The following is a 15,610-nucleotide window of genomic DNA, read 5'->3' as shown; positions in this document are numbered from 1 at the left end:
CATTCAGACTTTCATCAACCAGTTGTTTTCCACAAATCTCCTTGTTTGCCTGTTTCAAGGGTACATCAGTGCCGGTGTCAGGAATTTGGCACATGAGTTGGCAATACTCCGCTCTGTCACTTTTCTTGGCTGAACTTTGTCCACCTTATGTCATAGTGCAGTTTGTTCCTAGATTGTCCGTAGAGCACTTCTCTAAGATGCTGCACTAGAGACTGCAGTTCTTGATGGATGCTGGGCTGGGCATGAGTTAGCGATTGAGCTACTGAATCTGAGCCGAGCTGGGCCCTGCATGTTTAACCAACAAAACAATGGTGCTGCATGCCAAATAGCATGTTATTGGGTTCTAATATGCATCTTTCATAACCTAAGTGTAATAGAAGGTGACTCCAAAACTGAACCTTGGAGTAAGGTTTTTGTGCTCTAATAAGCATTTAGAGAACTGTAATGCTGAACTTCATTTGTGATGAAGGCTGATGTTTAATTTAGAAGTGGCACAATTTAACTTTTTTATGTCTATGTAATTTTAATGACCAACATAATATATTGTCAAACTTCTGGTTTTAGAATAAGAATTCTTTTTTTTAACGACGGATGATATTTATGTTTTTAAATTTTTTTTATTATGTGTTCTATTTGTATTAAATTATGTTTATAATAATAGTAAAATGTTTATATAATTTATACAATAAACACATTTAAATAATGTGATTAATAATAAAATAAAGTGATTAATAATGAAACTGAGTTCTGTTTGCACTGGCAGTTATTAGCTGTTATTAGCTGATATTGGATATTTATAGTAATTGTACATGTTTGTTTCCCTCTATTTTAACATTAAAACTAACTTTACTGTCATCTAACACTCAGAACCTAAACCTTTGAAAACACTAATAATTTATTAACACTGTTAAATTGAGATTTAGACAATCTCAAATTAAATATCTGTTTTTTTTATTCCGTACATTATAATTTTGTGATGCCCAAATTCACTTGTTAAAATTGACTTTTAGTTTTGAGTGTTTTTTTTTTTAAATTTATTTAGACAAAATTATACAGAATTTTAATCAACCATTTACCATTGACTTTAACGGTTTATGCATATCAGACAGAATTTTAATATCAGTGTGTCCCTTTTTTGGTCTAGCATGGGATTTGAATACCATTGCTGTAGGGAAATAAGCTAAATGTGTTCATTTCAATAAAATCTAATGGTAAGGTTGTTAATAAATATTTTAGGTGCTTTGATAATGGCTTCTCTTTAACTCCTATCAGAAATGCCCAGCACACTTAATGGAACTCTTTTAGTATCCCCTGTTCGAACACTTCATAAGCTTCAGAACTTGGCATCTATACAGTAGCATGTGGTATTAGAAATATCCTCACAGTTTGTTTATGCAGTCTATTGTGTTGTCATTATTTTTTTAGTCACGTGTTTTCTAGACCTTTCTCCTCTGTTTGTGGCTATTTTATTTGCACAGGTATTTGGGTCAAAAAATATGTGGGTCAATGGATGTGCCTAGTAGACTTTTTTTCTTTGTCTGCTAACAGCATAGTAACATTATAATGCTCAGAGTACACTTTAATATCAGCATTTCTCTTCTTGAATATGTATCAGTAAATAACTGCAGGAATAAATTGGCTTTCTTATATCATATATACTTTTTTTAAAATCAGACATTCCAAAGATAACTGCCTTCTTTGGAATGTTAGTGTTTGTTGAAGTTTGACTGGCCACTGCATGTAGAAGCCAGCTCAACTGACCAATAGCATGATAGCAATAGCGATGAATGGGTAATTGAACACATGTTGGTGGCTTTTCACAGATAAATGGATCATTTAAGTTGGGGGCTGCCAGAGTGTTCTCAGGGTTGCAGTGCCTAGCGCCAGCTCTGCAGGACAACGCCAACATGAACGGCACTGCAGAGCAGCAGGACATTCTGCCCTCTAACTGCATGGTCAAAGAACGATGGAAAGTGGTAAGTATTCAAAGATCTGTACATGATACTTGTACACAGAGGGACACAGTTGTAATGCACCAAGATAAATATAATGAACAAGGATGTATTAAATTGATCAAAAGTGACAGTAAAGACTTTAACATTGTAACAAAAAATACTGTTCCAAATAAATGCTGTTCTTTTGAACTATTTATCAAAGAATTTGGGAAAAATTGCATCATGGTTTCCACAAAAATATTAAGCAGCATAACTGTTTTCATCATTGATGATACCAAAAAAATGTTTCTTGAGCAGCAAATTAGCATTCTGAAGTATCATGTGACACCAAAGACTGGAGTAATGACTGCTAAATTCAGCTTTGACATCACAGAAATAGATTACATTTTAAAATATATTAAAAGTTACTTTAAATTATAATCATAATATTACTGTATTTCTGTATTTCCAATAAATGGAGCCTTTGTGTGCATAAAAGACTTAAAATCTTACTGACCCCAAACCTTAATATATTAAATTATATATTATTTGTAAATGTAATTTATATAATTAATTCATATATATATATATATATGTATTAATATGTTTTACAGTTTTTCTGTAAAATTATGGGAATGTGGGTACATACTATATACTATAGATGGAAATATATATGTTGGTTTCAGCCTCATATCTTTTCTCCTGTTCTGAGTAGATTATGTAACAGTAAAACTAATCTGTCTTTTGACCTTATTCACTGGGACTCTCTTGTCGAAAGACATTACAACGAGATAAAATTCCCACTAAAATTCCCAGTACAAAGGAGAAGAGAATCTTCTTACATGACTGCTCAGTTCCAGTCAGAGTGGCTCTTGACCTCGAGAGAACTATACAAGAGAGTGACATTACTGATCATCAAGGATTATTTATGAGTTGAAATAGAAGACTTCTGCTTTGCTCTCTCTGTTGTCCATTGGAAATGTCTATATTGTGAAATTTGTGACACATTTATGCAAAGCTGACTAATGTTTGTCTGCAGTGGGACTGCTGCACTATTGCATATCCCTGGTCAATACATGTGCCCTCTAGATTGGAAATCAATTAAACAAGGATTATTCACATATACAAGATCATGCACATGTAGATGGGTTATGTTACAGTATTATTTGTTGAGTTTGTGGTTTGAAATGAACATCCCAGGATAGTGAAATAAAGGTATTATTGAAGTTCTTTTTGATGTTTCCCAAATGCTTTGTCTGAAAACTGCTTTGAAAAGCTGTATGCATTTTTATGAGATCATCAAACATTGACAGCTCTTACATTGACTGGAAAACAACTGTTTCTCTCACTTCAGGTTTCATTCTTGAAATCAATAGCAAATTAAACACAAAATAATAATCAGATAATATCCTGTTGTGTTTTTTTTTAATGTCCAGCTGAAGAAGATAGGAGGAGGGGGGTTTGGGGAAATCTACGAGGCATTGGACCTGCTGACTCGGGAGAATGTAGCGTTAAAAGTGGAGTCAGCTCAACAGCCCAAACAAGTCCTGAAGATGGAGGTGGCAGTTCTGAAAAAACTGCAGGGTAAGGCATGGTCATCATTAGGTTCTGGTATTTTGTACAGTATCAACGTCACTTTGACATTGACAAGACATCACGTTGACTGAAGACGAATTCCCCACAGAAATACAGTACACAGGGTCATTTGTGTTCTAAGTACCTATTGAACTCTTAAAAACTGTTTATTCTGTAAATTAAAGAAGTGTTTCTATAAAATTGTATACCAGGCTTTTATAAAATGCTCTGCATTAACATAGACACCTTTGCAAACATGCATTTAATTGATCCAAAGTAACAGTAAAGACATTTCGTACAAACGATTTTCACTTCATTGACTGTAAATGCTGTCCTTTTTCGGTTTCCAAAATAATATTAAGCAGCACAAATGTTATCAATATTGATAATAAGAAGAAATGTTTCTGGAGCACCAAATCAGCATATATTAGAATGATTTTTGAAGGAAGACTGGAGTAATGATGCTGAAAATCCAGCTTTGCCATTATAGGAATAAATTACATTTTAAAATATAAATAAAAAAGAAATATAAAATAATATAATATTTAATATTAGCTGTATTTTTGTTCAAATAAATGTAGCCTGAGTTAAGGTGAGCTTGAGAAATCATACTGACCCAAAACATTTGAATGTCAGTCTGTATTTTTAATAATCTGATGACATTTTTATATTACTATACTGATTTTCTGCAAATTAATCTTATCCATTTCTATTATTAATTGATGTTTGGACTCTTGTTTTCCCATTACAAATGATATAACTTCCTGGAGGATGATTTTGTTAGTTATCACAGAGGACTTCAAAAGTGATATTGAGGACACAGGGAAAAAAATATGAATTGATTTCCAGTCAAGATAGTAAAATATGTATTGTTTGAATCATTTCAGTTATAGAAAGTAAGAATCAGGGAAACAGGAGCCCTGCGGTGCTTCAAAGGCTTAATAGTCAATGATTTATGTTAGTGGCGTTTCATAATTTTATACAGTATTTAGTTGACATCATCATCACCGTCCTATCAGAGTGGACCATGTGTGGCGCGTTGTATATTTAGCACTGTGAATGATGCGGCAGTAACACAGCCTACGTGACTACGAACATGTGAAGCGGCCTCAGATCATACAGCCGAGCATACACACACATATTCTGATGAGTCAGTTCAACCATTAGTCATCAGAAAGAAGAAAAAAAGAGGACTCATCATACTATAATGCAGATTCTTGCAGAACAAAATAATATTATTTAAAAAAAAAAAACATACAAAATAATATTAAATATATAAAAAATGCTGAAGTGAAAAGATTTTATTTAAAATTTAGTATTTATTTAAATGTATTTATTTATGTTTATAACATTTTTTACACCAGTGTTATTGTAGCATTATTTTTATATATTATAATATATATACTTATAACTTTTATTTTATTCTCAGTTGTCATTTTAATTTAAATGTAAGTTTTATTCATTTAGTTATGTTTTTTGACATTTTTATTTGTTTTTGTTTTTTAATGATTTCTATTTAGCTTCCATTTATTTTTATTTCATTTTATAAAAATGAAAGTTTAATTATTTTATTTCAGTTTCCTGCCAGTGCAACATTTTAAAGTGTTTTTTTTTTTTTTTTTTTTTACGTTTGAGTTTTTACATTTATATTAATATTTTATTTGATTTCAGCTTTCAGTTAAAAAGCTTTCAGTTAAAACTTATTTGAATAGTTTTAGTTAACAATAATAACACTGGTTGTTTTTTTTTAATATACTGTATTTATCTTTGGATAAATTTGTAATCACCCTGACCAATAATGCAATTTTTAAAATATTAGCATAAATAACCTGCCCATGATTTTTTTTTTTTTTAGGTAAAAACCATGTTTGTAAATTCGTAGGCTGTGGGCGAAATGATAAATTCAACTATGTCGTCATGCAGCTGCAGGTAAACAATTTCTATTTCGTAACTAGTCGCATATGCAGTAACATTAAATCTAAATAACGATGCAAATAAGTAACTACACTGGTGATTATATTTCAATCCAAGTCTACCATTTTATGGAAGATCACCATCGCATGCTGTTTTCTCTGAAATACTGTGACTACTGGTGTTATGTAGGTGTGAGGGCTTCAATTACACTTTGTTATCACTCTCAGGGTAGAAACCTGGCAGATCTCAGGCGAAGTCAGCCACGTGGCACCTTTACCATGAGCACAACCCTCCGCCTGGGAAAACAGATTCTAGAATCCATAGAAGCCATTCACTCGGTTGGCTTTCTCCACCGAGACATCAAACCGGTAATATTTAATAGCTTTCCTGCAATTGTCTTCTAAATGTGTGTAGAATAATAATATAATGCAACACTGTCATTAGGTTTCCAGAAGTGATTTTATTTACTAAGGATCTATGGATTTTCTTTCCAGTCAAATTTTGCCATGGGAAGGCTGCCTTCAACATACAGGAAATGTTATATGCTAGATTTTGGGCTTGCACGACAGTATACAAACACCAATGGAGAAGTCAGACCGGTATGTCACAGTTTAATTCAGAATTTTTAAATACTTTCAGTTATTATTTAATGGTTAATTATGCTCATTTTTGAATGTGTTGAATAAGGGTACAAACATTTCTGTCTTTCACTGTCATTGATTACAAAACTACCATGATATGAAGTTGTCTTTTGATTGACCCTGAAGGTCTGATTTTATTAAGAAGTGCCTGAGATTTATTTGAGCAATAAAAAGGCTTTATTCACTGTAAGAGTGCAGGCTGGCAGAGAGACGAGCTGAAAGCTCATGAGAGGTTTACAGAGCTCTCTGAATCAGGCACTGGGCTGTTTCTTCTTTTAGCTCATCACAAAGAGCTCTTAATTCGCACATGTTCTTCTCTCCTCCATCCTTCACACTATCTCTCTATTTCTCTGTACGTGCAGGTTTTAGTGCAGCGGTATGAATATTTAATAAGACTGCATGCATCAGTGAGCATTGCCCCCAGGTTCAGCCTGAGAGGGTGTAATATTTTCAGCTCTCTCTCTCTCTCTCTCTCTCTCTCTCTCTCTCTCTCTCTCTCTCTCTCTCTCTCTCTCTCTCTCTCTTTCTCGCTCAGTCTTTTTCTCCATTTCCCCTTTATTCTCTTTGGCCTTTCCTTTCTGCATAGCTGAGTCAGCTGTACTCATCGATTCAGGCAGGAAACAGCGCGTCTATCTATCTATCTATCTATCTATCTATCTATCTATCTATCTATCTAGTTCAGTGCTGCAGCACTAAAGAGGTTTGTTTTTCTCCTGCAATCTTCAAGAGCTGTTGATTTTTTTTCTGCAGCAAATTGAATTTTTAGTTTGAGCCGATTCAGATTCTATGGTGCATCACATTTATGAGATATGAATAAATCATTTCAGGGTTATAAATAGTTTTGGTGTCCTCAGAACTGTAAATGTCACCTTCTGTTGAATGCATACAGTATTAATAGGACAGTCAAGGTCCTGAGTCATGCTGCCATGTTTGTTTGTTTATTTCTTTGTTTGTTGATATTTTTTGATGTTATACATTTTTAATTGTTCTCTGGTACTTTTTTGTTGTACTTACATTTTCTTATGGACAGCATTTGAAGTGGATTGCATGAGGTCATTTGTATAATTATGCCTGGTGCATTATTTCTGTTTTTTCTTTTGTTTGACCATCTTGTCTTATTTTTGCAGTTTTCGTTTGGGGTTTTAAGTTATGACGTGCATGTCTGACGTATTTCTCCATCTGTTCCCTTCTCCCCCATACTCTCACCAATGGAAAGACTTTCATTGTGAGTGACTTCATGGAACTTTCATCTTCGTTTTATAGCTGATCTTTCCACAATATAAAAAATAATGCACAGATTTACATCTAAATTTACATACAAGCACTCATCCTATTTGCATTCCTTTCATATATTTATATATGTTTATTGGAATAAAATCGATTGAAAAAAATGAACTGAAAGTTTTGCACATAATATTCATTCCACTTTTAATTTCAAGTTTGATTCTTAATCATGTTCTAATCCAAAGAGAAGTTGATTTAATATAATATATAATACATTTAATGAGCCATTTGTAATTCTTGTCGAATAATGCTTGTGAGATTTCTTTTAGAGAGTTTGACCTTTATGTTCAGCAAAAGTGCAGTTTCTATAATTGGCAATAAAACAGTGAACACGACAATAGAAAATTAACTACATCCAAATGAAATGTCATTTGTTCTGAAACAGATGCTACTTGTCATGTTATTTAGTTAATCAAAAAGAAATTAGAGCAGGTCTGTGAGAGAGAGAGAGCCACTGGGACTTATACACACTCATGCACACACAGACACACAGGTACATTTAAGTGATGGAAGGTGTTTACCTTTTGTGTTGCGTGTTCACTGTTCTGGAAGAATGGAGCGCCATGTTCAGTCTCTGGGCAAAGCCATGGTGCCTCTTCTTTCAGAGTGTGTTGTGCACTAATTGTCCCTTTCCTGTTGCTAATGTAATGAATGTTGTAATGCATACAATTATACAGTAATGCACAGAATTTTTTTTCTGATATGCTTTGATTTACCTTACATAGTACCAATTCTAAGTATTACAGATAATAAAAATGCATTTATCAATGACAGATTTTCCTAATACATTTCTGCTTTTAGCCCAGAACCGTTGCAGGATTTCGAGGGACTGTTAGATATGCATCTGTGAATGCACATAAAAACAAAGTGAGTGCAACTTACTGTGAACTTATATCAAACCATGTGTTTAACAGAAGATACAATCATCTAATTCTATTTACCTGTTAATTTTATAGAATTCTTGTGTTGTTTTTACAGGAAATGGGTCGCCATGATGACTTGTGGTCATTGTTTTATATGCTGGTTGAATTTGCTGCTGGGCAGCTGCCATGGAGGAAAATCAAAGACAAGGTACTCTAACTTCCCTTATCTGATTTGAAAATCAGTATTTGTTGTCTTTCGTTTTATTTAATTTCATGACATTTTTATTCTGTCATACCACCATTGTTGAAATCTACTTTTGTAATCTGCATCATTTAGGAGCAGGTGGGTCAGATTAAGGAGCGCTATGATCATAGGATGCTGCTTAAACACATGCCATCAGAGTTTAATGTCTTCCTGGAGCATGTTTTAGGCCTTGACTACTACACCAAACCCGACTATCAGGTACCTACACAAAAAAAAAAAATCTCTCTCTATAAGTCTATGCTACATATAACATATATATGCGGTGCTTTTCTGAAATGTTATTACTTTTACATGGATTACATGGATATATTACAGATATGGGTGGTCTTTTCTGTGGTGTCTTTTCTGTGTCAGCTCCTGATGTCAGTGTTCGAGAACAGCATGAAAGAACGCATCATCACAGAGAACGAGCCATATGATTGGGAGAAAAGTGGGACGGACTCCACAATATCTGCCACCACACCGACAGCAGCGCAGCAGAACACACGGCCCACGGCGGCTATAGTTGGGTAAGCACCACATGCATCTATCTATCTATCTATCTATCTATCTATCTATCTATCTATCTATCTATCTATCTATCTATCTATCTATCTATCTATCTATCTATCTATCTATCTATCTATCTATCTATCCTAGTTCAGTGCTGTAGCAATAAAGTGGTTTGTTTTTGTGCTGTTGTTTTTTTCTGCAGCAAATTAAAATTTTAATTTGAGCTGATTCAAAACCACATCTCCAAATCAAATAATAACTTTAAAAGGTTAAATAAATAACAAAACATTTTTTACTGTGAAAAAATTTCTATCTATCATGCTCACTTTATTGTTAAAGACCCTCGTGTATGCTAACACACACATGCATGGAAATGAACAAATCCCATTCTAATTCACCATTGTGTCTCGGAGGGCTTTGTTACTTGTCGCACATTGCCACATAAAAGCCGTACAGATGGATAAAAGGCTTGCTTACAATCTGAAATACACAAGCAATGAAAAAGAGACAAGCTTGAATCTGTCGTCTTCTTTGTTTTACTTAATTACTGTTACTTGCATACTGATACATTTACTGCATTTTGCAAACTGAACGATTGGTCACAAACATCCAGTGCTTTTTGAAACATGGTACTGTGGGTCGTTTTCAGTGGGTTTGTATGTTTAGAGAGAAGAAAACTCACTTCTGATGGAAATGTCACTGATTTATTTCAGTCCATCGCAGTTCTAGAAAGGCAGAGTTGTTGTATTGCTCCGGGACATGAAGAACATTTTACAATGAAAAAGAAAAATGTCTGATGACTTTTAAAGGAGTTCCCCCTCTGATGTTCTGTTGCGAAACTCTGGTGAAGCGTGTCATTTCTGCACCACTACTGGAGCTAAACAGATTTTTTTTTAAATAAATGGAAAAAAAGTTTCCAAGTACAGTAGGTTTCCCAAAAACATTTTTATATCTTATTTTGCATAGAATTTAAGTAATTCAGGGTTACTCTTTTTTTTTATTAAAAATTGATTGTGATCTTTTCTGGGACCTTTAGGGTCATAAATATGACCCCGATGCCAGGTGACCTTCAGAGAGAAAACACAGATGATGTTGTGCAGGACGAGCACCTAAGCGACCAGGAAAACGCCCCTCCGATTCCTTCTGGCCGGCAAGCTGATGGTAGCCAGTTACCTACGGACGCAAATGGATGGGAGGAGACAGACTTTAATCGTAACAAACTCAGGATTAACCTTGGAAAGGTGCAGAGCAGTATAATGAATATAATCCAATAACACAATCATACAGTCAAACAAATTTATTTTTAAAAACAATTAAACATAATAATCCATTTTGTAAATCAATTTCCCTTAAATATTCTTTGATTTTATGTTGCAGGGAGGTCAAGAGGAAGATGGTAGCCGGGGTGTGTGTCCTGTGTCGCCTCAAAGAGGTTTGGACTCGGGTGTGCAGGTGCACTCGCTCAGGTACCGACGGCTCAACAGCCCTGAATCTGATCGCATGTCGGCCGCTGATGGACGGGACGGTTATGGACAGCGGTGAGTCATAAATTTAATTTGGATTTGTGCAAATTTTGTATTGACTGATCCAATCAGAAGTTAAAAGAACTATCCATGTAATAGTATCAGTTTAAATGAATGTTTTGAGTCATAATAGTTTTGATTCACTGTGTTATTAAAATAAAGGCATTGCAACATGAGTATTCACACTAATGTTTGAAATAAAATAATACATTTATTTGAGGAAGGATGGATTAAATTGGTTAAAAGTGACAGTAAAGGTATTTATAATGTTACAGAATACTTATATTTCAAACAAGAGCTGTCATTATGTACTTTCTATTCAAAAAAAAAAGAAAAAAAAAATGTACTATAGTTTCCACAAAAAATAAAAAGCATGAGAACTGTTTTCATCCTTAATAATAAGAAGAAATGTTTCTTAAGCAACAATTCTGCATATAATTATGATTTCTGAGGGATGGTGTGACAGGAAAGACTGGTTTAATGAAAATTCTGCTTCACATATCAGAAATAAATAACTTTTCAAAATAATAATATATTACAATTAATTAATATATTCATATATAATATATTAAAATATAAAACTATAAAACAATAAAAATAAAATAGAAAGCTATTTAAAATTATAATAATATTTCCAATTATTACTATTTTACTTCTCTTTTTTTCTTTTTTTTTAATCAAATAAATGCAATAAAAGTCTTGGTGAGCATGTAAGACTTATTTAAACAATTTTACTTACCCCAAACTTTTAAACAGTAGTGTATATAATCCAATAAAATTACATAAATATATACAATGTTGACCTATGAAGTAATGCAATTTATTATTATATAATATTTTGGTCACAGTGTCCATTCATACACTTGTACTTTATATGTTCTTTGTATCATTTAGCATTAAAAATGTGGAATTCATTCTTTTCTCAGCTCTCGAATGGACATCCTGGGTTCTCCTTCTCGACATGTTTACTCCTCCCAGCCCGCTCAGATGCTGTCTGTCGAAGGCTGCCGCGGAGACCGCGGTCGTAATGAGGCATCTGCTTCGGTGGACCAGGAAGCCCACAGCAATGCCTTCATCCGCTCTGTCCCACTTGCAGAAGAAGAGGACTTTGACAGCAAAGAGTGGGTTATCATAGATAAAGAAATGGAGCTCAGAGACTTCCACCATCTTCCAGGAGCCGAGCCCACCACTTCCGGCACCACGGATGAGGAGCCGGAGGAATTACGCCCTCTAGAGGAAGGAGAAGAGCGGCGGAGACATAGAGGGACAGATCCGTCAGTCAGACCCAAGATGTCACACGGCGACCACACTACACGAGGCATGCTGCCTCTTACAGAGGAGGAAGCGTCCAGGAGGAGCGGGAAAGGCCAGTCGACATCTGTGGAGAGCCTTGTGCAGTCGCCCTGTCACTCGCTACCCTCCGGACGGCCGCGGCGGAAAGAGTCAGATCCCAACGGACCTCAGAGACAGGTAAGACTATCCTCACTAAGCTGCACTAACATTCTTATGCTAAAGATGGAGTGTGTTGGTTGGTGTGAGGTGAATGAGGTTGAAAATATTTGATGGTGATAAAGAAATCATAAGGTCCAGTTAGAAGAGTTTTTAATCTGTTTGTTTACAGACACTTTTAACATGGTTTATGCTTTGCATGCAATGTTTTTGAGCACTTGACATGTTGAAGAATAATAGTCTAAATCATATATTAAAATTAGATCAGGAAAGGGATGTTTATTGTTCACAAACCAGCACTCATCAGCAGAGAACTGGATCTTATCAGCTAATAATGAAAATTAATTATAATGAAAGGTCACATAAGATGGCAGGAACACTATAATGTAATTTTGTTCATTTTACATTGCATCTTGATAGATCGTTAATTGTCTGCTTGCATACCAGTGACATATATTTCCAAAATGCTATTTATATATATATATATATATATATATATATATATATATATATATATATATATACTATATATATATATAATTTTTTTAATATTAAAATATTTTATATTTTACACAGTTTAATACAAATTTAATAAAAACATTTAAATATACATTACCTTTCAAATGTTTATGAAAGTAATTAATGCTTTTATTCAGAAAGGATACATTAAATTGGCCAAAAGTGACAGTAAAGACATTTATAATAATACAAAAAAACCCATTTCAAATAAATGCTGTTCTTTTGTGCTTTCTGTTAATCAAAAAATCCTGAAAAAATGTGTCATGGTTTTCACCAAAATATTAAGCAGAATAAATGTTTCCAACATGTTTTTAGAGCAGCACATCGCATATTAAAATTATTTCTGAAGGATCATGTGACATTGAAGACTGACATAATGATGCTGAATATTAAGCTTTTCCTTAACAGGAATACATTACAGTTTAAAATCTAATAACACAGGAAACATTTACTTTAAATTGAAACAATAATTTACATTTATGACTGTTTTTACTGTATTTTTAACTAAATAAATGCAGCATAAGAGACTTCTTTAAAACACACACACACACACACACACAGGACTTAAATACTGTATGTGTTTGTATTACATTTTGTAAGATATATAACAAAGCATTAATATCCTCTTTGGAGCACTTTCCATTCTCCTTTAATTGTGGTGCCTGATTTTTTTAGCTACCATATATAGAATAAAAAGAAATTTGTTCACTTCCCACTTGAACATGAAATACTGGTTCTGAAGACTTGGTTTAGCTTAAGTCACGTTTAGAGCACTTTTCTGTTTTTATTTTAAAATAGCTTATCTGTCTTAAAACCAGCTTTTGGGTGATGCTGATGGGGTGGTGCTGTTGTCTCAATTCACTATTTACAGGGTGTGTGCCTATTTCTTCTTTCCTTTCTTCTCTCTCCGTCTGTCACTCGCTCTGTAATTCACTATGTCTGACACAGACTCATGCCTCATCTCTTCTTTTCTGACCATCGAACATTTGGTTTTCACATGATTTGGTACAATATAATGATTCCTCTTCGTTCATGGTTGGTATTTTGAACATTTCTTGAATGCAGAAGTTGAGCTGTAACTAAACAGCTCAAAGGTCATGTACACACTGCAAAGATTTGCGAGATACAAGTGAATTTCAATAAGCTATCATTATCATATGTAAAGAATAATGAGTCATTCTTACTACAGGCTGAAATATGGATGTAACCCTAAGGATATTTTTACATCTTGCAACTGTAGATATGAAGCATGGATATCAAACAAATCGTATGCCATTTGTTGTGAACCATTGTCCACTGAGGCTGTTGTTCGTGTTGTGTTTATGCTCATGCTGATTTCATTGCATTAACTAGCTGTTCAGTTTAGTTCTGCAGACACTACATGAATGTAATAACATTTCAGTTGCTCACACCTTAAAAAGATAGTTTGATGATGATGATAAGATAAGATAAAAATTCTGTTATCATTTACTCACACTCATGTCATTCCCAACCTTTCTTTGTGGAACATAAATGCAAGTAACAAAACAGTTTAGGTTGACAGTTTAGAATGACGGGAGGATGAGTAAATAATGACAGAATTTGCATTTGTGGGTGAACTCTCCTAGTGAAAAAAAAAAACCATAAATTTGATATATTTGAAATACATTTATTTTGTGTTAAGTATACTATAAATACATTTACATATGTATGTGCATAAATTGTACTTGTACTGGTATACTTAAAGTCTGCTTAATTGGATCAACTAATTTTGAGCTTAATGTACTTAAATTCTGCAGAAGTAGTGCTGGAGTTCAACTAAAAATATGCTAAGTAAAAATATATAAGTATATTCGATTGTGCTAAAGTGGAACTATTGCAAGTATACTTCAGGTACACTTTAAATATCTTGCATTTAAACACTGATATTATACAGAGATCACACAGTCCTTATTTCCAGTGACACATTTTAGGCATAATATTAAGAAATTTTGCTTTGTGCAATAAAGAATTATTTAAAATAAAGTTTAAGTAAGTCTAAATAAATATATTAATGGTTTGAAGTATACTTACTATGAAATAAATGTATTTAAAATAAATTATGCCATAGTGTATTTTTTATTTTTACTATTGTGTCCCTTTAACATTTGTCAGTTGTCACTCCTGTAAATAACCAAACCCAGTGTGAACAGAACAGGTTAAAAACTCAGAAGAGGAGCAACAACCATATTTACAGTAGCTGCAGTGTGTACATAGCCCACATTTCTTTTCTTTTTTTCCAAATAAATAACTGGATAAAATATCTGTTTGGTTTTCAACAGTTTTCACAGGAAACACAACTAACTCTTGAACTCTGAGGCTAAACCAGAGGGTTACATCTATCTTGTCCTTAAATATTTTTTTTTTTTTTATAGCTCAGTACTGTCTTTGTGTTATTGACTGGATTGTTAAAAATGAGGGGTCTACTGCTGAGCATTTTTACAAATTTCTTAAATTCTGACTGTGATCTGTTTTTTTTTTTTTTTTTTTTTTTAGAATGCTCAGCACTAAACCGCTCAGTAAAATTTTGCTCTGATTCATATTAAAGTTATTCATTTCCATATTTCAATGTTTGTCATCCCTCATATTCCAAAACAGAATGTGTGAAAAGATTTCAGACGCTCTTTACCACTAGAGTGAGCCAGATGACAGTTTTGCTCATCATAGTTAGCTCAAGTTAGCCGGTTTTTATTGTTCTCATTAAGCCAATAGGAAATATAGCACAACGCAAAGATGTGAAATATATTTTTCAGGGGCATTTTTCTGAATTATCTTTGGAAAAACTTGCCCCTCTTATTGTTTCGCTATAAACACAGTCACAGCCTTTTCAAGCTGAACTGGGATTGCTGGATTGTCTCTCTTGAATGATAGCCAAAACCTCAAATCAAAACAGATGAGGATGCTCACTTTCCCAGCAGTCTTCACCTTTTAAATGCCCACTGTCTTTTGCTCGGCCTTTCGCTCAAAATCACGTATGACACGTTGATTTCACCCACGGAGAAAATACCAAGGCTGTCGCTGGAGCCACAAAAGAAGAGTGAAAGAGGTGTTTGCGGTAAGCACAGTTTAGGCTAGTCCCTTTTGTACCTGTTTGATGAACTTGCTCATTGTTTTTTCTGATTTGATTTCTGTT

General features: G+C 33.8%; 1 protein-coding gene across 4 annotated transcripts in view; it reads left to right on the top strand.

Moving 5' to 3' along the window:
- Positions 1-15,610, top strand: part of ttbk1a (tau tubulin kinase 1a) — a 28,755-nt gene that overhangs the window by 4,115 nt on the left and 9,030 nt on the right. For 2 of the 4 annotated variants that reach the window (XM_042733961.1, XM_042733962.1), the window contains exons 2-14: positions 1,824-1,976; positions 3,371-3,518; positions 5,365-5,438; positions 5,651-5,791; positions 5,918-6,022; positions 7,281-7,289; positions 8,150-8,215; positions 8,327-8,419; positions 8,549-8,674; positions 8,831-8,985; positions 10,005-10,209; positions 10,346-10,506; positions 11,418-11,961. In XM_042733961.1, the coding sequence (XP_042589895.1) occupies positions 1,908-1,976; positions 3,371-3,518; positions 5,365-5,438; positions 5,651-5,791; positions 5,918-6,022; positions 7,281-7,289; positions 8,150-8,215; positions 8,327-8,419; positions 8,549-8,674; positions 8,831-8,985; positions 10,005-10,209; positions 10,346-10,506; positions 11,418-11,961 (1,896 nt within the window). In that variant the 5' untranslated portion in view covers positions 1,824-1,907. Of the gene's footprint in view, positions 1-1,823; positions 1,977-3,370; positions 3,519-5,364; positions 5,439-5,650; positions 5,792-5,917; positions 6,023-7,191; positions 7,290-8,149; positions 8,216-8,326; positions 8,420-8,548; positions 8,675-8,830; positions 8,986-10,004; positions 10,210-10,345; positions 10,507-11,417; positions 11,962-15,610 lie in introns of those variants that run through there. The other 2 variants (XM_042733963.1, XM_042733964.1) reach the window with 2 other exon arrangements.

This window comes from Cyprinus carpio, chromosome B11 (assembly GCF_018340385.1).
Source record: "Cyprinus carpio isolate SPL01 chromosome B11, ASM1834038v1, whole genome shotgun sequence".
NCBI classification, from domain to species: Eukaryota; Metazoa; Chordata; class Actinopteri; order Cypriniformes; family Cyprinidae; genus Cyprinus; species Cyprinus carpio.
This window is presented reverse-complemented; position numbering and strand designations above follow the sequence as displayed.